The sequence below is a fragment of the Bos javanicus genome, chromosome 19 (assembly GCF_032452875.1).
Source record: "Bos javanicus breed banteng chromosome 19, ARS-OSU_banteng_1.0, whole genome shotgun sequence".
Classification (NCBI taxonomy): domain Eukaryota; kingdom Metazoa; phylum Chordata; class Mammalia; order Artiodactyla; family Bovidae; genus Bos; species Bos javanicus.
Window position 1 is genome coordinate 31,756,950 of NC_083886.1, and position 24,398 is coordinate 31,781,347.

General features: G+C 46.5%; 1 protein-coding gene across 2 annotated transcripts in view; it reads left to right on the top strand.

Moving 5' to 3' along the window:
- Window positions 1-7,154, top strand: part of SHISA6 (shisa family member 6) — a 262,179-nt gene extending 255,025 nt beyond the window's left edge. For both annotated transcript variants that reach the window (XM_061391095.1, XM_061391096.1), the window contains one exon: window positions 988-7,154. In XM_061391095.1, coding sequence (XP_061247079.1) covers window positions 988-1,538 — 551 coding nt within the window. In that variant the 3' untranslated portion in view covers window positions 1,539-7,154. The remainder of the gene's footprint in view (window positions 1-987) is intronic.
- Window positions 7,155-24,398: the final 17,244 nt, after the last annotated feature.

Consider the following 24,398-nt stretch of genomic DNA (forward strand, 5'->3'; position numbering starts at 1 on the left):
CTCACTCCTCAACTGTGGGGTAAGGCAGGTTCATCCTGGGTGAGTTCAAGGGTGAGCTTCAGGATCCAGGGAAAGGCGCAGCATCTGAACAAGCTGCACATATGGGGTTGCCCTGGCCTGCTCGTGCTGCAGGTACAGGCGAAGCATGTGTAGACTTGAACCTGTGCCATGTGTTGGCTTCCCAGGCATAGGCTGTTACTCCAGAGAAGGTGTTGGTATGTTCCTAAGTAACCAGGAAGCATTTTCACAAGTGCTTCCTGGATGGAGCATCCTGCTTTATTCTAGTAGGAGGCTGGTTCTCAACCCTGTTTCCTTGGACAGAGGTTCTGAACCTCATCAGAAAGCTGCCAGCTGCTACCTGGGAGTTTCAGCAAGATCCCGGGAGCTATTCTTTTTTGGGACCATGGTGTGACAGAAGCAGTCCTGGAGCAGGAGTTCAGGGTCATGGGCTTGCCGTGGAGTTGGCCCTGAACTCCACGGGGACCTTGAGGGAGTCCCTTAACCCCAGAGTGGGTCCAAGAAGTAGGGGCATCAGCATCGCCTGGGAGCTTGTTGGAGAAGTAGGCTGACTTGCAGACCCACCCCAGAGCCAGGTCTGAATCTGACTCTGCATTTAACAAGACCCCGGAGGGCTTCCCTGGTGCCTCCATCAGTAAAGAATCTGCCTGCAATGCAGGAGACCTGGCTCAATCCCTGGGTCAGGAAGATCTCCTGGAGAAGGAGATGGCAATCCACTCCAGTATTCTTGCCTGGAGAATCCCATGAACAGACGGGCCTGGTGGGCTAGTTCATAGGACTGCAAAGAGTTGGACCCAACCGAGTGACTCAACCAAGCCAGCCCGAAGACTAACTTGCAGGGGCAGTGGAGAAGCACAGCGTCGACCCCTCTGGGCTGCATCACTCCAGCGCGTTCCTGGCTGCAGCATTGCAGTGTCCCCCTCGGCTCACTGCTCTCTCTCTTGCTCTCACCCTGTCTCTCCCCTGCAGCCGACAAGGAGGCTGACGAGTACTACATGAGGCGGCGGCACCTGCCTGACCTGGCAGCCCGCGGCACCCTCCCCCTCAACGTCATCCAGATGTCCCAACAGAAGCCGCTGCCTCGCGAGCGACCCCGCCGGCCCCTCCGGGCCATGTCGCAGGACCGGGTCCTTTCCCTGGAGCGAGGCCTGCCTGACGACTTCGGCCTGCCCTACGACCGCCTCCTCTCGGACGAGCAGCTGCTCTCCACGGAGCGCCTGCACTCCCAGGACCCGCTGCTGTCCCCGGAGCGGACGGCCTTCCCGGAGCAGTCCCTGGCGCGGGCCATCTCGCACACGGATGTCTTCGTGTCCACGCCTGTGCTGGACCGCTACCGCATGACCAAGATGCACTCGCATCCCAGTGCCTCGGATAACTCGTACGCCACCCTGGGCCAGAGCCGCACGGCGGCCAAGCGCCAGGCCTTCGCCTCGCGCAGACACAACACCGTGGAACAGCTGCACTACATCCCGGGCCACCACACCTGCTACACAGCCAGCAAGACAGAAGTGACCGTGTGACCGGCGGGGGCCCGGGGTCGGCAGGGGCCTGGGCTGCGGCTTCCAGGCCTGGACTGGTCCCCTCCCCTTGTCCTCTCTTGTTGGGGCCGGGGGTGGGCCGCCTGTCCCAGAAAGCCATACTCCTGGGACTCGGCCGGTTGGCCTGCCACAGCGCGTGCGCAGACCTGGGATCTAGAGGGGTCACCCTCACTGTTCCAGAAGAATCGGAGGGGAAGGAGGAGAGGGGCGAGGCCCGGGTCTCCCTCCCCTCCCCTACTGTCACCAAGTCCCTTTCAGTCCCACGTCCCCCTCCTCCTCCTGGGGGCTCAGCTGCAGGTCCGTCCGCCAAGAGACCCTGGCCTGACCCTGGCCGGAAGCTGCCTGCCCGGATTTGACTTGGCCGATGGGCTGACGGAATAGGCTCCACGGTCTCTCATTCACCTAAAACCGCATCACAGAAATCTTAGTGCCTAAAAACTGCCTGCTCGCTCTCTCAGAGCCAGGGAGCTGCTGTGTCCATAAGCACAATAATGATTCTCTTCTGCCCGCTGGAACTCTCTGATCCCCACTGGGTGGCCCTTCTCTCTGCTGACTCCCCTGTGCCCCTCCCCCAAGCCCCAGGACCTGGCAGGTGTTCCCTTCCTTCAGCTGCCGCCCCAAGGTTGGGAACCCCGCCCCTTTCCGGCTGGCTGACCTGCCCACAAGGCCCTGCCCCGCCCCCAGCCCTAGAGGCCATCCCTGGGTTCTCTGGGGCTTCCCTCTGGTCATTCTAGAACAGAGTAGGGATGGGGTGCAGGGGCTTTTGGGGTGGCTCTCCCCAGCAACCCAATGATCTCCACACTTCCTCCAGGCCTCCAGGTCTGTCTGAACCGTGACCTGCCACTCTGGCCTGCCTTCCCCTCCCTGGCTCTTCTCCCAAGAGGCTCTGCCCCCTGGCTCAAGAGCAGCTGTGGGGAGGCCACTGTGACACCTTGGGCCTCGAAGGCTGGCCATTCCACTAGCCCAGGGCTTCCGCCACACGCACCAGGCAGGACATAGGCGGTGGCTACTAGGTGGACAGCCCAGCCCCAGGCAAAGGAGGACCCCAGGCGGTTGTTCTAGTTGTTCTGCACCTCGACCTCTCCACTCTCTGCATCACTGACTCCCCACCCCACGACCCCCGACCCCTGTGCTTGGCCCTGTCTCTGTTTAGAACCTGCTCTCTGCCAGTTTCCCCTCCTGCCGCCACCCTGTCCCCCTCGCCTCACATCTCCCATCTTCCTGCAGCTTCAGGACTCTCTCCTGGCTGCTGCTTCTTTCTCCAGTGTCTCCTTCGGATCTACCTGACAGAGATCAATTAGCAGACGCAAATAATGGTACTCCAGGCTATTGGTCTGGGGGCTAACTGGGTACCTCCACAGTGCTCCCCTGCAGGGGGCGTCCAGCCTCAGGCACATCCATGCCCTCAGCTCTATTGGGGGGGTTGCCCCCTCCCCCGCAGCCCATCTCAGCCTCTTCTCTGCCTCCAAAGGGTACGGGGGGTAGCAGGGGGTAGGTGGGGTGGACAGGGTGTGGCACCCACCTGGAGAGCAGACAGTGAACAAAGTAGAATCTACTACCCAGAGACCAGAGCCTGGTGGGGGGTGGGGGGAGAGAAGGCTCCATTCTCTGGGCCAGGATACCTCCCTGGGCTGAAGCTGGGGGAACTGGCTTCAGACTATTGGGCAAAGGTATAATACTACAAATATGACAGCCGCCACAGTCAGACTCCAAAAGCAACGACTTTAAACTAGCTTTTAGATTCCCCAGTTCCGCATACAACATGTATGACCCTTTAAAAAGCAGGCGTGGGGCAGGGAGAACACCCCAGGGTCAGCCCTGGGAATTTTTAATCTAATCCACAGAGAAATCAATTGACTGATTCCTCCTACTTTTTCAAGAATTCCAAAGCTCTTGTCCTCCCCTCCCTACCACAGTGCTCACCATCACATGAATCATGAGGGGGACTGAGGCTGGGGGTGATGGACACTGCCCTGAGGTCCCCAAGGGAGCAGTGTCACTGGGGCTGTGAAGCTGTGAGGTCAGGGATAACTCTCTGCTTCTGTTCTTGACAAACACATAAACCGTCTCAAGGGCTGGTCCCTAAGGGTTTATGAAGAGTTTGCTCCAGAAGATGAAGCTAAGAGGGCTGGGCTGGAAGGAATCAGCTACTCCTGGAAAGGAACACGTGTCTGTCACAGCTGCTCCCCTCTGCCCACTGCTCTCTAATCCAGTCCTTGGCCACTCCCCTTGAAGGCTGGTGCAGAGCGGGGAAAGGACGTGGGTGGATGTGAATCTATACAAACATAGACCTGAACCAGAAACTGGTTCTCATTCATGTCTGCAGCATCCTCTCTGCACCAAGTTCTCCAGCCCTCAGAGCAATGATGCTTCTCCCTAGCCCTGTGTGTCTGTCTGGGGTCTGTTTGGTAGGTTGATTCTGAACCATTTCTCATCCCAGCGTTTCTGCTGCCCAGTTTAAAACCTCTGGTTGTCGGCTGGATCAAAAAATTTCTATCTGACCCCTTTATTTCTTTGTAATGATTCTTCTGATTCACCCTTGAGTCTGGAAGGAGGGAGGGAAGGAAGGAAAAAAATAAGAGAAAGAGGTCTACAGACAAGCTCCAATTCAGTCCCCTCATTTCAGGATCCATACAATGATGTCTTAACTAGGACACAGCAATATCTTGTTTATCAGTCGTGCCATCCATGTTTGTAGGAAGAGCAAAGCTGCATTACTGGACAAGTTCTTTTAGCAGAGAGGAGAGAGTTCTGGGGCTGGAACACGGGTGTCCAGACTTCCAGCACCACCAGGCTGGTGGCCACTACCCACATGGAAGGGCTGGCCCTTCCTCCACAATGGAAGCCCTGCTCTCCCACTAAAGGTAGCCCCAAGCCCGATGTTTCCCTCGGCTTGTCTGGCTCTCTGAGTCTCCATTGCTCTGCTGGGGAAACACTGAGGTCTGCATGGTTTCTCTCCTGCCCTGAAGGTTTGTGCTGGTCAGCTTGGCCTTTGATGGCAGCCGAGCTCTCACTGTCTGTCATGCCCTTCCACCTTTCCTGCCTCACTTCCTCCAGTGAACTCCTGGCTCTGGGAGCTCGTAAGTCACAAATGCTTTCCCAAGAATTCCTTTAACCCCCTAAATGGACTTTTACCCACAGGGCTCCCCAGTGTCTTGGGCGATGGGCTTGCCTTCTACAAAGCTCCCATCCCTCTCTTCATTCAGATGTCTCCTCCCCTCTTTCCACTCTCAGCCCAAAACTGACCTCACTCTTCCATGCCCTTCAGCCCTTCCTCCCCTCATCTCCCTGGCCCTGGTCTTCTCCATCCCCAATTTCTTTTCCCTGGTCCTGCTGCACTACCCCCTGGTTCTAAAATGTGGAGCTCTCAATGAAGACAGTCCCAGAATGAGACATTCTTCAGGTGTCTGTTGGCCTCATTGGTTTATCCTTCACCTCCTGCCCCCATGAGATAAAGGATGGAAGCTACTCTGTCAGAGGCATCCTGGGCAAAGACTGGCTTTGGTTCCTGCTGCTGGCACGTCCCTGAAGCCCCTGCCCCAGCTTGCCGCTAGCCCAGAGGCTCCTGCTCTGGCCAAAGATTCATATCCTTGAGGGCTCTCGGCCACTATTTCATCTCAGTTATGCCTGTCCTGCTTGTGTGTATCATAGACCTCCCTTTGTCTCCAAAAGATGAGAGCCTCATGACTGTCTGAGCTTGGAGAAATATCCATTCCAGCAAGCCCAGTAACCCTACCACCAAACAGTCTACTTTCTTCAGAGATACTCTGTCTGCCCCAGCCTTCTGCCTCAGATTCCAGTCAGAGGCAACTGTGAACCTGACCTTCAGGTACAGCTGGTGAACAAGATCCTAGGAAACACCTGCTGTATTCCCCACACACTATCCTCCACCCTTCTCCCCAAACCTGGGAAACTTGGCTCTGGAGTATTTTCTAGGAAGGTCATTGTGCTTCAGTGATGTATCTTTCAGGGTTCCTATGTATTTTTTTATATATAAATGCAGCATTTTAGTGACAGATTTGATATGAGAGCTGTGTCTTCCTGCACTCTGTATTTGATTTCTGAAGGCAGCATACTACAGGAGGAAAAAACCATGGGGCTGAGGCTCTTGGAGAGTCGGCTTCTGTGCTGGCTTTGTCTCTGTCTTGCCACGTGACCGAGGACCAGCTGCATTCTCCCTCAGCGCCTCCTTTTCCCATGTGTAAAGCAGGGGCTTGGACCAGATGAGCTCTGAAGTTCTATCCCACTCGTACATGTAGGGCTCCCATTCCCCATTAGTACCCCCTCCTCTCAGCATCCCTCCCCTCCCAGCTGGGCTGCACACACCCCATTCCACGTGCCCACGGCAACATGGTCAGGTGCCCTGGGCAGTCTCTGCACTCCTTCCCAGAGCCCGGGGTGGGCCCCGTGGTCACGGCTGCCCCAGGACACTCTCCCATCTGAAGATGGAGGGGCCCACCTGTTCAGTGGGCTACCAACTGTGTGTCCTGGAATCCACCCCCACCCCATACAGACACATCCGTATCACCCCAGGTGTCTGAGTCACTGGGGAATTCTGAAGTGCTCATCTTGATGTGGTCCTTAGAGCTGGAGGGAGGCTGTTCTGATTTCCGAGATGGCATGGGCTAGAGGAGAGAGATCCAGAGGTGGGCCCACGATGGCACAAAGTCTGTATCTGCTATCAGCTCGGTGATGCATTCCAAGCCACGGGGGGGACAGAATGCACTGCAGGGACTCTACAGCGAGGGGTGTCATGTCTCCCACCAGAACCTGTGTCCTGAAGACTGAGTCCGGACACGGTGCTCTGCACCACCTGGAGGAGGGGGAGGCACCCCCCTGGGCTGCTAAGAGGTGGGCACCTACCCCATCCTAGTACCTCTCTAGCCCCTCCTCTCGTGACACTACCATCCTCCCGGTGAAAGCCTGAGAAGAAGCCAGAATTGAGAGTACAAGTCAGTACCACCGAACCCATCTTGTAAATCGGCAAACACATCCACCATCCATCAGTCAGAGAAAGGACATCCTGCGTTTCCTTAACGCCCTCCCTCCTGGGGGAGAGGAAGACCCCTGCTCCTCTCTGCTGCCCACTCCTGCCATGACCTTTGAATGCCACTCCCTGGGAGGACTCAGTCATTTGCTTTGTAGTGGCAAATATTCCTCTAGTTCTATAACTCAACTAGACATTTTGTAGTAAAGAATTCTTAAAATTCTCTAATTAAAAAAAAAAAAAGCAATTCTTACTGTAATATTTTTAGTTTGGGACACAATTTCCTAAGGGGAGATTAATGAACATTTTTATGCATTAGCCCAATTTATGGATTCCATGTTTATTACATGTGGTAGTACTGACAAAAAGTACCTTTCTATCTGTACCTTTGCCCGTTTCTTCATCCTCATAAGTAAGCTTCATGGTGAGCAGTGCTCCTGTAACTGCCGCTTCTGTACAAATCTCATCGTTCTACTTACCCGTCAAAGCACATTCTATATGTACTGTAAACAGGTATCACTTTAGTAAGATTTAGTCTTAAGGATTTTTCCACTTTTGTCAGTAACAGATATTTATGGATTAAAAAAAATAATAAAGCCGTTTCAACATAATCTATGTCTCTTAAAATAGCCAAATAGTTTGCTCCTTCAAACACAGAGCCAAAGGTAATTAAAAAAAATCACAAAAGGATGTAGACGATCGTTGACGGGAGAAGAAACAAGGATTGACCGCGGGAATGAGGGAAATTTTAGGGCGATGGAAGCACTGTAAAACCTGATTATGGTGATGCTCACAACTGTATAAAAGCACTAAAGTCATCAAATTGTATAAAACAATGGGTGAATTGTATGATGTGCAAATTAGACTTTAATAATGCTTTCAAAATGGTGAACAAAAGAAACGTGGGAAGGCAGGCTTAGGATAAATGCCAGTGGATAAGGTGCACCAACTCAAAACAGAATCAGAAGTTACAGTCTTGTATGGATGTCCCTCATGGTCCAGTGGTTAAGACTCTGCACTTCCACTGCAGGGAACAAAGGCTGGATCCCTGGTTGGGAAACTAAGATCCCACAACTTTGTATCCATATTCATCTACTCTAGCCTTATTATTCTTAAAAGTTTGCTTTTTAGTTGAATACAAATCTGTTTACTATTCTCATACATAACAACACATAACCACACATATTCTAAAGCCTCTTTTGCTCACTATGACAATCATTATTAGGGTGGAATCCATAGTTTTAGAGTTAGTGCTTGTAGTTGCCATGAGTGACCAGAGTAAAGGTGGCTAAACATCCATGCCATTTTAACCAGAGAATCAGGTTGTACAGTGAAACTGATCTAGATTTGGAGTCTTGCTCAAGACCTCTTTCTCTGGACTCATTTTCTATTTTTATTTTCTTTGGCCCATATTCGCTTTTGCTGCTAAGGTCATCTGTTCTTCTGTGTTTCTGAATTTTCTCCATAACCTAGTTACTGGTGGGCTCTGCTGCAGCAAACAAAATATTGCCAAACAGGACATGACTTATTGCCAACTTCAGCACCTCCGTATTTCCTAGAATTCACAGTCAGTCATACTCACTTACCAACTGCCTGATTCCTTTGTAATCAAAACCCTTCTCCTTAAATCTCTTTATTGGGACTTCCCTGGAAGCCCAGTGGTTAAGACTTTGCCTTCCAACGCAGGGGGTACAGGTTCGATTCCTGGTCAGGGAGGTTAAACCCCATGTGCCTTGCAGTCAAAAAACAAAACAGAAAATGGAAGCAATACTGCAACAAATTCAACAAAGTTTTTAAAAATGGTCCTCTTTAAAAAAGCACAAAAGTCCCTTTATTATCTCCCACCAATGGCATTCTTTACCTAGGACAAAGTTACAAATCTGTTTACTATTCTAATACATAGTAACACATAACCACACATATTCTAAAGCCTGTTTTGCTCACTATGCAATCATTATTACAGGGGATTATGTCTGAAGTCCTGGTGTCTCTAAATCATGATGACTCACAGCAAGCACACGCACATTATAAGTTTAGCAAAGCTTCATTACTCTATGTTCATTACTGGAAGGAAACCCAAGGGAAAAAAAATTATGAGATGGTGAAAAAAAATTTTTTAGAGACGTGAAATTTAATTACAATGTTTACACATACATGGGGTTTCCTGGTGGCTCAGATGGTAAAGAATCTGCCTGCAATGCAGGAGACCTGGGTTCGATCCCTGGGTTGGGAAGATCCCCTGGAGAAAGGAATGGATACCCACTCCAGGATTCTTGCCTGAAGAATCCCATGGGCAGAGGAGCCTGGCAGGCAACAGTCCATGGGGTCGCAAAGAGTCAGATATGGCTGAGCAACTAACACTGTACTACTACCTCACATACACAGAAGGGTTAAGTTAGACTATCAACATGTTCCCTCAGAGAAAATCACTGGAGACCTTCCCTACTGAATAGGTAAGAATAATGTGCAATTCATATAAAAACAGTCAAAACATTTGAGTCAGAGAGTTCTTAACATAATGGTGTTTGAAGGATTCTTCTCTTAAACTGGTTAAACATCCACTTTTCAAAAAATTTTATTTTATTACAGTTGATTTACAATGTTGTGTTAATTTCTGCTGTACAGCAAACTGATTCAGTTATACATATTTATACACACATTCTTTTTCATATTCTTTCCATTATGATTTTATCACAGTATATAGAATATATATGTAAGAGATTAAGGAAAAAATCCAGACTTTTTAGCCAACCCAATAGTTCCCTGTATGATAAAGTAGGATCTTATTATTTATTCACCTTATATAAAATAGTTTGCATTTGTTAATCTCAAACTTCCTTTCCTTCCCTTCCCTACTTCTCCTCCCGCTTGGCAACCATAGCCTGTTCTCTATAAATAACCACTTTTAAATATCATTAACATGAACAATTTGTTCAAATTCTCCTCTTTGATTCTCATAGATAAACCTCAGTTTGGCCTCTATCACCATTGTCACTAATCCCAAACTGGTGAGATCTATAAAAATGAGATAAAAATGAGGTCTTAATACACCATCATTAATAAGCCAAGGCCAGAGAAAACTCATGTTGGAAGCATTGAGATGCCAGGGGTCTCAGCCAGGCTTTCACCTTCCACATCGCTTTGAACACTGACCTTTCTCCTCTGGCTGAGCGTGAAGGAAGCACAAAACCTCTAGGGAGGAATAAGAAAGATTTTCCTTCAAGATTCTAAGAAGAAATCCAATGGCACTAATGGTTAGGGCTACAAATGTGTCAGGAGTGGAAAAGTCAGAAAGAGCAGAGGTTGGAATGAATGCTTAGAAAGTTCTAGAATGAGTGAATCAGTAACTTTTACACCAGGGGTATGTGGTCCAGTGTCTTCACTGGTCCTTGGTGTCCTCATCTGTAAAATTTAGGATATTAGATGAACAAAACAAAATGAAACAAAACCATGTCTGATATATTCTATCACTGAATTAGCACAGCACAATACTCAAATTTCATCTGGGCTTCTTGGTAGCCCAGTGAACTGGAAGTATCCCATCCTGCTTGGCCTTGCCATCTCAGCTTTCCCATCCCATGAGACTAGAGTGCAGTCAAAGAGTACCAGACTGGGTATCAGAAGTTCTGGTTCACTGTATTAGCTCTGCCGGCATTTTCCTGTTACCTTGAAAGACATCTTTCTCCTCTCCAAATCTCAGTGTTCTCATTTAAAACAAAACGAGTGGTCCAGACCGCTCTAAATTCCGAAAAATCCTTCTCATCTTTTTTAGCCTGTTTCTGTGACTTTGTCAAGACTCTGCAGGGAGCTGGTAAGCTCAAGTAGCATAAGTCTCAGCAGAAGGGTACAGTGGGAGGGCAGAGTGATGGGATGACAGAAGAGAACCCCTGGCAGGAACCATCACTTATGAAATAGCATTTCCCCAGTGACAAGCATGGCTACCCTGCGTCAATAAGACGGCTACGGAGGAAAAGAACATGTTAAGCTTCTGGAAGAATGAGGTTCTTAGAAAGCTGCCTCTTCTGTTTAACTTAACTTATTGTGATTTTCCCAAAACCAGCAACCTGTCTATTAAAAGAAGAAAATCCCAAAGTATGCATTTCCACAGAAAGTCCTCAACAGTTCACTATTTTTTTGTGTTTGCCCATGGATACACAGCTCAGATGTGTGTTTCAGGACAAGAGCTCTCTTCGAGACGAGAAGTTGTTTCGCCTCCAGCTTCGATCTCAACCCCAAGGCCAAGTTCTGGAGATACGCATCCAGTGTAGAATACTGGGACCACTGTTCCCCAGTGTGTGTACACTAATGATTCTTTCTTGGGCCATGGATAAGAGCTACTCCTGCTGGTTCACCATGGCAACCATGGAAAAGACCTCCCCCGCTACCCAAATGATATTAGTCCATACATCGGTCTTCATTTCAGACTTGGAGAAAAAACAAAACACTGTCACTTAACCCAGTGTGTCCACAGCAACATCAGTGCCATTGGGAGCTCATGGCAACGCACACTGCCAGTCCTTCTCAAGAACTACTGATTCCAAATCTCTAGGTGAGCCCCCAGAGTTTGCTTTTCCACAAGATTCCTAGGTGACTCTATGCACAGTAAAGTTTGAGAAGCCCATTCTCGGCATTTTTTTTTTTTTCAGTTTGAAATTCTATAATCCTATGATAATAACGAGTTGGAATTCAGGGGATCAGAGCAGCCTTGATTTATGGAGCCAAACAATTTCAGGCAACCAGCTTCAGCGAAGAGGTCAGAACAAAGATGAGTTTACACAAGCATTTACTGTATAGCACAGGGAACTATTTAATACCTTGTAATAACCTATAATGGAAAAAAAATCTGAAAAAATACATACATATAACTGAATCACTTGGCTGTACACCTGAAACTAATACAATAAGGCAAAATAACTATACTTCAATCTTTTTTAAAAAAATGAATTTACAGAGGATTAACTATTTGGGAAATAAGAAACTGAAGCAGGGTGTATAAACCATCTGTGCATGCATGCGTGCTAAGTCACTTCAGCTGTGTCTGACTCTTTGCAACTCTATGTACCATAGCCCCACAGGCTCCTCTGACCATGGGTTGCCATGCCCTCCTCCAGGGGATCTTCCTGACCAAGGGATCAAACCTCCATCTCTTATGTCTTCTGCACTGGGAAGTGGGATCTTTACCACTAGCACCACCTGGGAAGCCCAAAACTATTTGTAGCAAAGTTTAATAGAAGAACAGATAGGTTGATGAGAAGTTTTCAAGACCACACAAACCTGCTGCTGCTGCTGGTAAGTCGCTTCAGTTGTGTCTGACTGTGCGACCCCATAGACGGCAGCCCGCCAGGCTCCGCTGTCCCTGGGATTCTCCAGGCAAGAACACTGGAGTGGGGTGCGATTTCCTTCTCCAGTGCACAAACCTGAGAGTGTTCAAATTTGAAGAGAAAGGAGAATCAGGTGAGGATGGGGACCCAGGACCAGATCCATTCCCTGGGGTGTAGGAGGAGCAGAGGAGGAAGAGCAGCTCCTCTGGAACTTCTTAAGGAAGCAAGACAGAGGTCACGGTGAAGGAAGTGGGAGGGGCTGTGCGGGGAGGTTTCTCTGGAGGGTCCTAGTCTTTTTGGCGATGGATGATGCAGAATCACCGAATCAGGCAGGATAGGCTGGATTCTGCTATAGTGATAAACAACTCTCAAATCTCCTTTATCAAAAAGTTATTTTCTACTCGCACTCTGCTGCAGATCAGCGGGGGCTTCGTTCTGTGGTCCTGCCCTGTCCTTACTCGAGGGCTCAGCAGCAGCTGGAGCCCTTACTATCTGTCATGTTCCCCGTCTCCCCAAACCCCCCACCACCTCCCAGCGAGAAAAAAGAGAGCTGTGGAAGGTCTGGCCAGGATCCTTAAAAGGCAGCCAGAAGTGACACATATCAGTCCACTATGGTCTGCTTACACAGTCTCACCCACCCCAGAGGAGCCAGGACGTGTGGTTTTATGACCTTCCAGCTAGAGGAGGAGCAGGAAGTATCCAGTGAGTAGCATCAGTGACCATCACAGATGCCATGCTGTGCTGACAGCCAAAGACTGGGAATTTACAGAGGCAAATGGTCCTCCTCTGTGGCAAAACCCTCAAAATGTCCTCAGGGTTAAAGCAGGTAAAACTTTCCTGCAGCAGATTTATTCTATATAAAGCCAGTGGCATGTCCGTTGTTGTTTAGTCCCTAAGTTGTGTCCAACTCTTTGCGACCCCAGGGACTGTAGACGGCCAGGCTCCTCTGTAAATGGAATTTCCCAGGCAAGAATACTGGAGTCAGTTGCCAGTTCATTCTCCAGGAAAGCTTCCCAACCCAGGGATTGAACTCGAATCCCCCACATTTGCAGGTGGCTTTACTGAGCCACAAGGGAAGCCCAGTATGTCCATAGCTATTTCAAATTGGTTAGCAGATGTTTTAATCAGGAGTCATTTGGTTACAAGAAACAAAAAGTCACTGAAATTAGTCAAGGCAAAAGATAATATTATTTTAATAGTAGTAATAATATTTAATTTAATAATGATTATTTATTACACTAAATGAAAATAAATTTAATACTAATTATCATTGTTAGATATAAAAGCATCTCACAGGATCTAATTCTTGAATGTATCAGTCAGTTCAGTTCAGTCGCTCAGTCGTGTCCAACTCTTTGTGACCCCATAGACTGCAGCATGCCAGGCCTTCCTGTCCATCACCAACTCCTGGAGTTTGTGCAAACTTATGTCCACTGAGTCAGTGATGCCATCCAACCATCTCATCCTCTGTTGTCCCCTTTGCTTCCTGCCTTCAATCTTTCCCAGCATTAAGGTCTTTTCAAATGAGTCAGTTCTTTGCATCAGGAGGCCAAAGTATTGGAGTTTCAGCTTCAACATCAGTCCTTCTAATGAATATTCAGGACTGATTTCTTTTCAGAATATATAAGTGGGCCTATTCAAAGCTAAGAAGTTGAAAGCCATCCAGGGACTTCCCCAGCAGTCTTGTGGTTAAGACTCTGCACTTCCATCTCGGGGGTGTGAGTTCGATCCCTGGTCAGAGAATTAAGATCCCACAGGCCCAGCTGTGCAGCCAAAATGTAATAATAATAATAATACACTAGCTTTCAGTGAAATTCTTTGAAAAAGAGACAGAAAGTCATCCAAAACCCTAGCAACACTCTCTCCCTATCTCATTTCCTTCTCTCTGCAAATTTCCATTCCTCTCGCGTGTGTTTCCCTTCACACATGGCTGAACCTGACTAAGGTGACACCTGCAGTCCTATCTGCATAATCTCCTAGATCTAACCCATGTAGCAAGCTGACACAGTCTCTTTGTACCTCAGTTCCAAAAAGTCTGGGAAAAAATCCCAAAAATCTCTATAAACGATTCCCCTTGTGTATTGGTTATCCACTGCTGCATGACAAAGCTCCCCAAATTTAATAGTGTAAACAACAGTTCTTTACTGTTGCAATCCCTCATGGTTCTGAGGGTTGTATGAGATCAACCACACAAGACTCACTAAGGGTCCCTTATATGGTTGCGTTGGGTGGTGGCTGGGATTGGAGGCATCTCTGTGGTTTCCTCACTCACCTGTCTGGCTGTTAGGTACTGGTCACGACCTCAACAGGATTACCTATTGGAACCCTTACATGCATCCTCTCCATGTGGCCTGGACTTCCTTACCACATGGCAGCTGGGTTCCCAGAGCAAGTATCTAGAGATAGGATGAAAGAGAGGGAGTGGGCATAGGGAAGATATGGAGAGAGTAAGTCAGGTAAAAAGCTGTAGCATGTCATGTGCTGTAGCCTCAGAAGTTACATAGTATACTCTCTAAGTCATGGAGTTCTGTCCAGGTTCAAGGGAGAGGGGACACAGATTCTACTACCTAAAGAGACTGTAGCAAGGTTTCATTGTAAGAAAAGCATGTTGATGGAAGGGACGGCTATGACCATCCTTGGAAAATGCAATCTGTCACCTTTTGGGTCAAGAATCTATCCCTGGTCCCATCACTGTGGTCAGGGAACCTTGGATCACATACTCCACCACCCCTGGAGTTGTAGACAGCTTTCTGAAAAAGAAGCGGAGGATGAGCCCATACCCTGAGCAGTGTCTTTACAATTGGACATCCTTGAGATATTAAGAAAGCAGCCCACAAACATAGCATCTACTCTTTAATTCCAACCTTAAGACTCCAGAGAAGACAATGAACAGGATGTGATAACAGTGAATTCTGTGAAACTGCATTAAAATATTTCCTGACAACAGAGTGATGATTTTAAACTGATGGTTCCCCCCGCCCCCCGTTTCCTTTTACCCCTACTCTATCTCCCACCAGTCCGAACAACAGTTACCCACCACCTCTCTGCTCCTGGAGAAAAGCTAGAGACCAGAGGAAGAAGGCTTGTTCAACCTTGACTCTCAAAATTGACTTTTGTCAAGCTCACAGGAGCAAAGCTTGTCATGTAATTGCAAGAGCCACAGAGTGGAAAGAGAAATTGTTTCCTATGATATTGAAAGCTGACCTTTAAGTATCAATGAGCCCTGCTTGATAAGAAACCACAGTAGATTGCATATAGAATGTGGAGGGAGAGTCCTTCCCGGCTGTACAGGACAGGAGAAATACCTTTCTGCATCAAGAGAAGAGATTCAGGGAGAATCACAGAAGACAGCAAGAGAGCAAGACACTTGTATTTCTGAGGGTCCTGATCATCACCACTGGGTGGGCTCCTATGGATGGGGGGACAAGGGTGGGGAACAACAGAATCCTCCAGACAGATTGGAGGATCTGAGGTCAGAATAGACTTCCGCTCAGCTTCGGGGAGGAAAATTCCTGATAAATATGGCAGGTATGGCAGCTTGGCAATGGTAGCAAGACAGATCTATATAGAGCAAACCCTGCCCGAGCAAGCCCTTCCCCCACCTTGAACACCAGGCTCCCACCTCTCAGAGGCACTCAGGTGACAATGAGTGCCCTGGCTAGGAATCTGAAGGATATGTCTGAAGATTAGGAATTTCAGATCCCACGACAGCATGGAACCACTGTTACAGAGAAAGGAAGAAATATCTGTATTTCTGAGCTACAGTCATGAATTTTAAACCTGGGACACCCATATCCTGAGACCCACTTTCAAGAGTGGTTCATATTTTACCTCTTCATTTTCTTAAGAAGGATTGACATATATACAGTACCACGTGTAAAACAGCTAGTGGGAACCTGCTATAAAGCACAAGAATCTCAGCTCTGTGCTCTGTGTGACCTAGCGGGATGGGATGGGGAGCTAGGAGGGAGGTCCAAGAGGAAGGAAAAAAAAAAAAAATATATATATATAATAGCCAATTCACTTCATTGTACAGCAGAAACTAACACATTTTAAAGCACTAATATCCCAATTTTTTAAAAAGTATTGAGGATCCCAAAGAACTTTTTTTGGGTGGGATATATCTATATACATTTATTATACTATAAATCAAAAATGGAGACCATTTAAAAAGTTATATATTAAGTCATTTTAAAATAAAAACAATAAATCCATGATGTGTCAACATAATAACACACTGCTGTGAGAAATAACTGTTACTTTCCAAAAATACAGTAACAAGGGTAGAATTACTTCACTCTTTTGCACGTTTCCTTGCATCTGACTTATGAGAAGATATCTAGATTTTGATACGTGCTTCTGCAGTTATCAGATACTTTATACACCACCCCTCAGAGGTAGGGGAGGTGGAGGATTGACACATATGTACTCCCATGTGTAAGACAGCTAGTGGAAACCTGCTTTAAAGCACAGGAATCTCAGCTCTGTGCTCTGGGTGACCTAGAGGGATGACCTCACCCACAGAGGAACTGGCTTTCCAGCTGCCCCTTCTCCACTGTCACTGGTCAGCCCCTCCCTTATCAAAGGGACACTGACAAACCCCAGTATACCTGAGCTTAGGCCAGGAAGATGCTTTACTGTTGCATTAATTTGGAATTGTTACTGTTCTAATGAACTAGGCATATTAATTATTAAGCTGTGAAGTGACCAAATGACTTCTTATTTTCTAAGAATAACCTGGAAAGTAGGGGGCAGAAGGAAGGAATTAAGTTGTAGGACTTACTTGCTTGATATTATATAAACAATGTAATGATTATATAGATAAACACATCTGGCATGGGACCTTTGCACAATGTCTTGGATCAAAGTAGAGGAAACATTCATGGAAAAGCCTCAAAAGAGGATCATAAAGCTGTAGGAATGAGAAACCATGACATCGTCAATGGGCTACAAGAAGACAAGGCTTTAATGTCAGGAGCAGAAAAATCCTACAGAGAGCTAGCATGGGAAGGGAGAAGGTGGCAGAAAGACATGTGATTCGTCATCCTCCATCATCCTGGCCACCATGTGGTGCCCCACACGCCTCTGGGTATTAGACACCACCACATGCCAACTCCCAGCGCAGGTGCGTAATGCAGACCAGACCAATTGAAAGTGAAAGTGAAAGTCAATTCAGTTGCGTCCAACTCTGCAATCCCATGGACTATACAGTCCATGGAATTCTCCAGGCCAGAATACTGGAGTGGGTAGCTGTTCCCATCTCCAAGGGATCTTCCCAACCCAGGGATCGAACCCAGGTCTCCCACATTGCAGGCAGATTCTTTACCCCGCTGAGCCACAAGGGAAGCCCTCACCAGTCCGATTCTTTCGTTTCTAAACCAAAACTTAAAGAGAGAAAATTCCCTCCTTCTCAAGGAATGGGTCTTAATGATATGAATTTAGGGCTATGAGTACCCTTGTCCCCCACAGTATGGAGAAAAAATGCAGAAAAGAAGAACAGTGATAGCTGGCATTAAGTCAAGGCATGATTCCCAAGCACTCTGCATTCAACCCTCCTGTTGTCTCCTCGTGAGCAGGAACTACTGCATCCCCCACTGTTAAGGGGTCTGGTCTTATCCCAAGAAAGAGATGGCACTGAGGCCCCTAGGAAGCATGGTGACAAGATCAAGGCTCTATTTCAGAGGGATCCCTAGGACTCTACTGCAGGGAGGGATTGGAGGACTTCATGCTGAAGGGAGGGAGACCAGGGAGACTCATGTGGATCCTGTGCTGAACCAGAACTTTCACCCTGTCCTCAAAATTTCAACTGCACAGGGCAACACAGGGGTCTCTTGAGGACTGAGTCATTTTCTGATGATTAAAAACCATACTGAGTTATCCACATCATTAATGGTTTTTACAAAAATCTATAGATTAGGACTTATGTGGTGGTCCAGTGGTTAAAACTCTGCCTTCCAGTGCAGGGGGCACAGGTTTGATCCTTGGACTCAGGATCCTACATGCCACATAGTGAGCCAAAATATATATGTGTGCATACAAGTGTACCTGTACAAACATGTATACATACACATAAGCTAATAAACTACTTGGCAGTAGCTAGTATTTGTCACAAGTTCCCCTTTTCTAGTCATCGTTCATCTAGCACTGTGATGTTTATACAATACTTTAAAAAACTCTGAATCATATGTATGTATAAAATGCATAGATAAAAGAGTAAGTAAATAATAGCAACAAATCAATTATCACTAAGTGGTGGGGACTCTATTTGATTTATAGTTATTTCTTTAAATTCTTGATAATTTCTAGTTTTCTATAATTGGAAAAGACTCTGATGCTGGGAGGGATTGGGGGCAGGGGGAGAAGGGGACGACAGAGGATGAGATGGCTGGATGGCATCACTGACTCGATGGATGTGAGTCTGAGTGAACTCCGGGAGCTGGTGATGGACAGGGAGGCCTGGCGTGCTGCGATTCATGGGGCAGAAAAGAGTCAGACACGACTGAGCGACTGAACTGAACTGAACTGAATGAGCATACATTACTTTTATAATCAGAACATAATCAGCATAGGCAATGTTATAAACATCATAAGATCATTTTGTATATAAATGTATCTCCGTGTGTGTGTGTGTGTGTGTGTGTGTAGCAAAATGACTGGAAGAAAGTTACTCTTAACTATTAAGAGTGACTTACTCTTAACTTTTAAGAGTGAGTTACTCTTAACTATTGGTGGTGAGTCTAGGTAATTTTTAAATTTCCTTTTACTTGCATGCATCTTCCCAATTTTCCATAGTGAACATGCATTCCTTTTATTATGGAAAAAGTAAAATTTATCCTTTTAATTTTTAAAATAAGTGGGGCTGGAGGACTCAGTTGGAATAAAGATGCCACATGTTTCCAGAAAACAAAGTAGCAAACATAACCATCCTCCAGCAGAACCTCCTTTACAAGGGAGCCCCATTGCTCATCCAGGGTTTGGCTTAAACGTGCTAGATTCAAGCACCAAAGGGAGAAGGTGTACTGGCACACACCTTAAGGGGAAGAGTCGAGCATCACCTGCTCTGACCTTTGTCCCCCTTTTTCTTCCTTTCCTGGACCCAGCTTTGACAGCTCTCTGATAGGCAGAGTCCATCAGTCCCGCTCGCAACTGAGGAATTGGTGAATCGACAGTTGCCACAGGGGTCGGGTGGGCAGAGTGAGTGGCTGCTCTTCCCCTTGGTAAAAGCACACCCTCTCTGGTTCTCCTAGTCCCCCTCACTCCCTGCTTTATCCCTTATACGACAATAACTCCTGCCTTCAAGGAGACACAATTTCTAGACTATCTGTAATGTTGGCCCAATATAGACAAGTGAGACCCCTTAGGAGGGAGAGATGATTATGAAACCAGACAGCACAGCACACCTCCAGTGAGTCGCTATGACATAAAAATGCCGGCCCAGAATGGCCTGTCTTTAATACGTTAAAGGATGAAAAGTACACTGATTTTTAAACGTAGCAATTCATTTAAAATGAAAACACTCTCTGGGCCAGTGTGTTCTGGCTAAACACAACATGTCTGTGAACCATGGTTTGGTTGCTCAACTAAAAATACAGAAGTTCCAAGTCAGTCAGTCAGAGCTGGGCTTCCTTACCCTCATACATCTATGGCTTAGCGTAATGGCTTAGTCATTAAGTCATGTCTGACTCTTACGACTCCATGGATGGTAGCCCACCAGATGCCTCCATCCATAGGGATTCTCCAGGCAAGAATATTGGAGTGGGTTACCATTTCCTCACCTGGGGGTCTTCCTGACCCAGGGATCAAACCAAATGCTTGTCTTCTGCGTTGGCAGGCAGATTCTTTACCACTGAGCAACTGAACTGAACTCTTTACCACTGAGTCACCAGGGAAGCTCCAACTCATCTGTTCAGCTCAGTTCAGTCGCTCAGTTGTGTCCGACTCTTTGTGACCCCATGGACTGCAGCACACCAGGCTTCCCTGTCCATCACCAACTCCTGGAGCTTATTCAAACTCATGTCCATTGAGTCGGTGATGCCGTCCAACCATCTCATCCTCTGTTGTCCCCTTCTCCTCCTGCCTTTAATCTTTCCCAGCAACCAGGTCTTTTCAAATGAGTCAGTTCTTTGCATCAGGCAGCCAAAGTATTGGAGCTTCAGCTTCAGCATTAGTCCTTCCAATGAATATTTAGAACTTATTTCCTTTAGGATGGACTGGTTGGATCTCCTTGCAGTCCAAGAGACTCTTAAGAGTCTTCTCCAACACCACAGTTCAAAAGCATCAATTTTTCAGCACTCAGCTTTCTTGATAGTCCAACTCTCACATCCGTATGTGACTACTGTAAAAAAACCACAGCTTTGACTAGACAGACCTATGTAACCCCTTGGAAAATTCTTCTTGGGGATATCTGTTATATCCTAGAAGTAACTTGGTCCATCTAGTTTTGTGTCTCCTGTTAGGAAGGGTGCTGTCCCCTGAAGAAGAGGAAGAGAGTGGAAAAGAACTGAGAACTTCCTCTTTACTGGAGAAAAATCAGGAAAGTTATCTTTGCATATGACAGCAGATAACAATGAGATAAAGAATCAAGGATCTTTTCTCTTCTCCTTAGTTCCAGGCACCATGAAGAATAGACTTCATTTTCTAATCACAACTCTTTTCCAGCCCCCTCCTCATTCTACACCCACCCACATGAGCAGCTCAGGGGTGAACGGAAATTTTCAGATGTTTGATAATACATGTCCTACTTCATTTCATGATGCAGTCACGACTGAAGATATATATTTAGAAAATATGTAATCACCCCACCGGAAGGGTTAGCACCCCAGGCATCTGAAATATACTATTTCTTTCGAAATCAAGAGGCTCATAGCCGAGGACTAAAGTGAATGCCAAGCCCTAAGAATTCTCGCAATCACACACACAAAAAAAGAGCTGAGAATGTGTGCTTTCTGCAGCTTTCCTTGTTCTGCCCACCTGTTTCCTGGGGTGGAAAATGTACAGTTACACTCTATAGATTATTATAATTAAGTGGTGTGCGAAATTCGTTTCTTTAAAAATAGCTTCATCGACTCTTCACAGCGTATTTCTGTGAGACAAGTCTACGTGAAAAGCAAGTGAGGATGGTTATTGTTCAGCACGTTTAATTAAGTAAGTATTTCTTTCACCCTTCTGGGAATTAAACATTGAATGGTGAATAAACACAGGGAAATGTGCCCGTATTAATTTCTGGTTCACTGCCTCGATTTAAAAGCAGGGTGAAAATCAAGAACGGAGTCCGTGATCTGGAGTCCTTATATGACAAACGAAGCAATTGAAGTTTCACCCTTCACGTGTCCTGTAGGAACTGTTCCAGGAAGAGGCCCTTTTGTGTTTTCTCTCCTCAAGTGTCTCCCTGATGGATTCCAAAATATATCTTCATCTCTCCTCTTTCCTGGAGAAATGTTTCTTTCCCTGACAGTTGCTTCGGTGTGACTCATAAGTAAGAGGGACAGCAACTGGCTTCCTGGGGAGGGGATGTCTTTGCTCACGTCAATGAAGAGTCCAGTGTGGACTCAAACAGTGTTGTCAGCAACTGCTTTCTCTTCTCCATTTCTTTCTTTCTTTTTAAAGTTTATTGCTTCGATGGGCACCCTTTGACAGGCTTTTAAAAACTGTTTTAATGCTGGATTAACAAACAGGCAAAATAGATAAGTAGACGTTTTAAAACTCTTTATTTTATACTGGAGTATAGCCAATTAACAATGTTGTAATAGGGATTCATGGCTGAATCCCTTTGCCGTCCATCTTCATTTCTTGCTCCATTTTCCTTTTTCTTTTTAAAAATTTTTTAACTTTTTGGCTATGCAGTGCAGCATGTGGGATCTTAGTTCCCCAGGGACTGAACCCATGGCCCCTGCTGTGGAAATGTGGAGTCTTAACCACTGGACCCCCAGGGAATTCCTTTTTGCTCCATTTTCAGATGACTCTTCCCCTCATGGTACCAAGGGGGTCCCATTCAAGTCAGTTCAGTTGCTAAGTCGTATCTGACTCTTTGCAACCCCATGGACTGCAGCATGCCAGGCTTCCCTGTCCTTCACCATCTCCCGGAGTTCGCTTAAACTCATGTCCATTGAGTCAGTGATGCCATCTAACCATCTCATCCTCTGTCCCCTTCTCCTCCTGCCTTCAATCCTTTCCAGCATCAGGATCTTCTCTAATCATTTAGTTCTTCCCTCAGGATCTTCTCTAAAGAGTCAGCTCTTTGCATCAGGTGGCCAAAGTATTGGAACTTCAGCTTCAGCCTCAGTCCTTCCAATGAATATTCAGGATTCATTTCCTTTAGGATTGACTGGTGTGAAGCCCTGCCCTTATCCTTCTAGGTTCAAGTCCAGGAGGAATTAGAAAGACATTATTTATCCCAACAGTCAAACCAAAGCCTTGGGTCTGACTCTGCTCTTTTGATGGAGTTACATGTTGTTTAGTTGCTTAAGTCGTGTCTAACTCTTTTGCTGCCCCATGGATTACAGCCCACCAGGCTCCTCTCTCCATGGGATTTCCCAGGCAAGAATACTGGAGTGGGTTGCCATTTCCTTCTTTGGGGGATCTTCCCGATCAGGGGATTGAACCCACATCTCTTGTGTCTCCTACATGGGCAGATGAATTCTTTACCACTGAGCCACCTGGGAAGTCCCAGTGGAGTCACACGTCCATTGCAAAACTGGTGACTGCCCCGAGGGAATGGAATAATCCTGTTAGCTTAAGCCAAATCACATAGATTCTTTACCCATTGAGCTATGGGGAAGTCCCCCTACTCCAATCCTAGCAAGAATTCTCATTTCTCCTTTTAAGGAAATCTGCTTATCAAGTCACCACTGGCTTTTATCCATCTACAGCTTAGCATTCACATTCTAACCTTTCATTCCTCCAGACTGCCCTGTGTATTCAAAGCCAAGCTCTTGGAATTAAACCAAAGGAGCAACACAACATAAACCTTTTCTCCCCCTTAAGTGCTTGGCTTTCACGATAAAAGAAAAGAAGTAGCGTGGCTTTCATCGCTACTGTCTCTGCTCTGTGTTTAAAAACGATTGAGAAATTCAATGGACTGTTTCAGGCTGCGGTCACACTCCCCGAGGCATTAAATGTCACTAACTCACCAAGTAAAAGAGCCACAGGGCAACATCCAAACACACAGGAATAGAAAACCTCAATTAGTATTTCAAAATGCACCCCCTACTTGCAATTGTTAGCACACGCTATCGGTTTACATGATCAGAAAACCAGACCAGAGAGTGCCAACGGAGTCAAAGATTCCCTGCAACAATAAATCGTGCTGTGAAGAAACCCGTCATTATGAGAACCAAACAGGCTGTCATAATTTCAGGCAAAAATCCATTCAATGGGACATTATCTATATCCTAAAACATTTTTAAAAATCACAAAAAAAGGGAGGACAAAAACTTCCTTAAACAATCCTGTCGTTTCAAAATGTTACCTACAAAGGATCAAAAATCAAGCTGGCTTCAGAATTCTCTCCAACAATGAGTTTTAGGAAACTGTGGGATAATTTCTATATAGCTTTGAACAGAACATGGGTATTATCCTACAATGGTATACCTCTCTAATTCTGGGCTGGAGATGTGGGTTTGGGGGCCATTAGCAAGGCAATGGCACCCCACTCCAGTACTCTTGCCTGGAAAATCCCATGGATGAAGGAGCCTGGTAGGCTGCAGTCCATGGGGTCTCGAAAAGTCGGGCACGACTGAGCGACTTCATTTTCACTTTTCACTTTCATGCATTGGAGAAGGAAATGGCAACCCACTCCAGTGTTCTTGCCTGGAGAATCCCAGGGATGGGGGAGCCTGGTGGGCTGCCGTCTATGGGGTCACACAGAGTCGGACATGACTGCCGCGACTTAGCAGCAGCAGCAGCAGCAGCATAAAGGGAAGAATTGCATACAAGTTCATACAAGGAGAGATTTTAAAGCGAGAGGACTAGGAGCTCTGAAAGATGCCACAGCAACACCTACATGGAAGGGATGGGCAAAAAAAGAGTACGAGAAGAAGTGGCTGACAAGAGATTGCTGTCATGGAAGCAAAGAGATCAGTGAATCTGGACTCTCCTGGGTTGAACGGAGCCAAAAAGTCAAGTAAGATAGATCTGATGAGAAAGAAGTCACCAGTAATAGACCTAAGTAAAAATTTGTAAAATTGATCAATTAACATTTTTAAAATATTTGATATTTAATCTTAGAAATCTAATGAATTATAAGCATTTATTCCCAAAGTCCCATGGATAGAGGAACCTGGAGGGCTACAGTCCATGGGATCGCAAAAGAGTTGGAGACGACTCAGCGACTAAACAACAACTGAAATGAACTGCCCCACAATACTCAGAGTACAAGAAATGACACATCCTTTTGTTAGGTAGGTAGAATAGGGAAAAGGAGTCCAAAATGGCGGTGGCTAAAAGACAAGGAAGGTCCGAGGACCAGAGTGAAGACTTCGGGTAGATCAAAAAGAACAAACAGCACTCCTGGCTAAGCCCAATTTGCATAGGGCA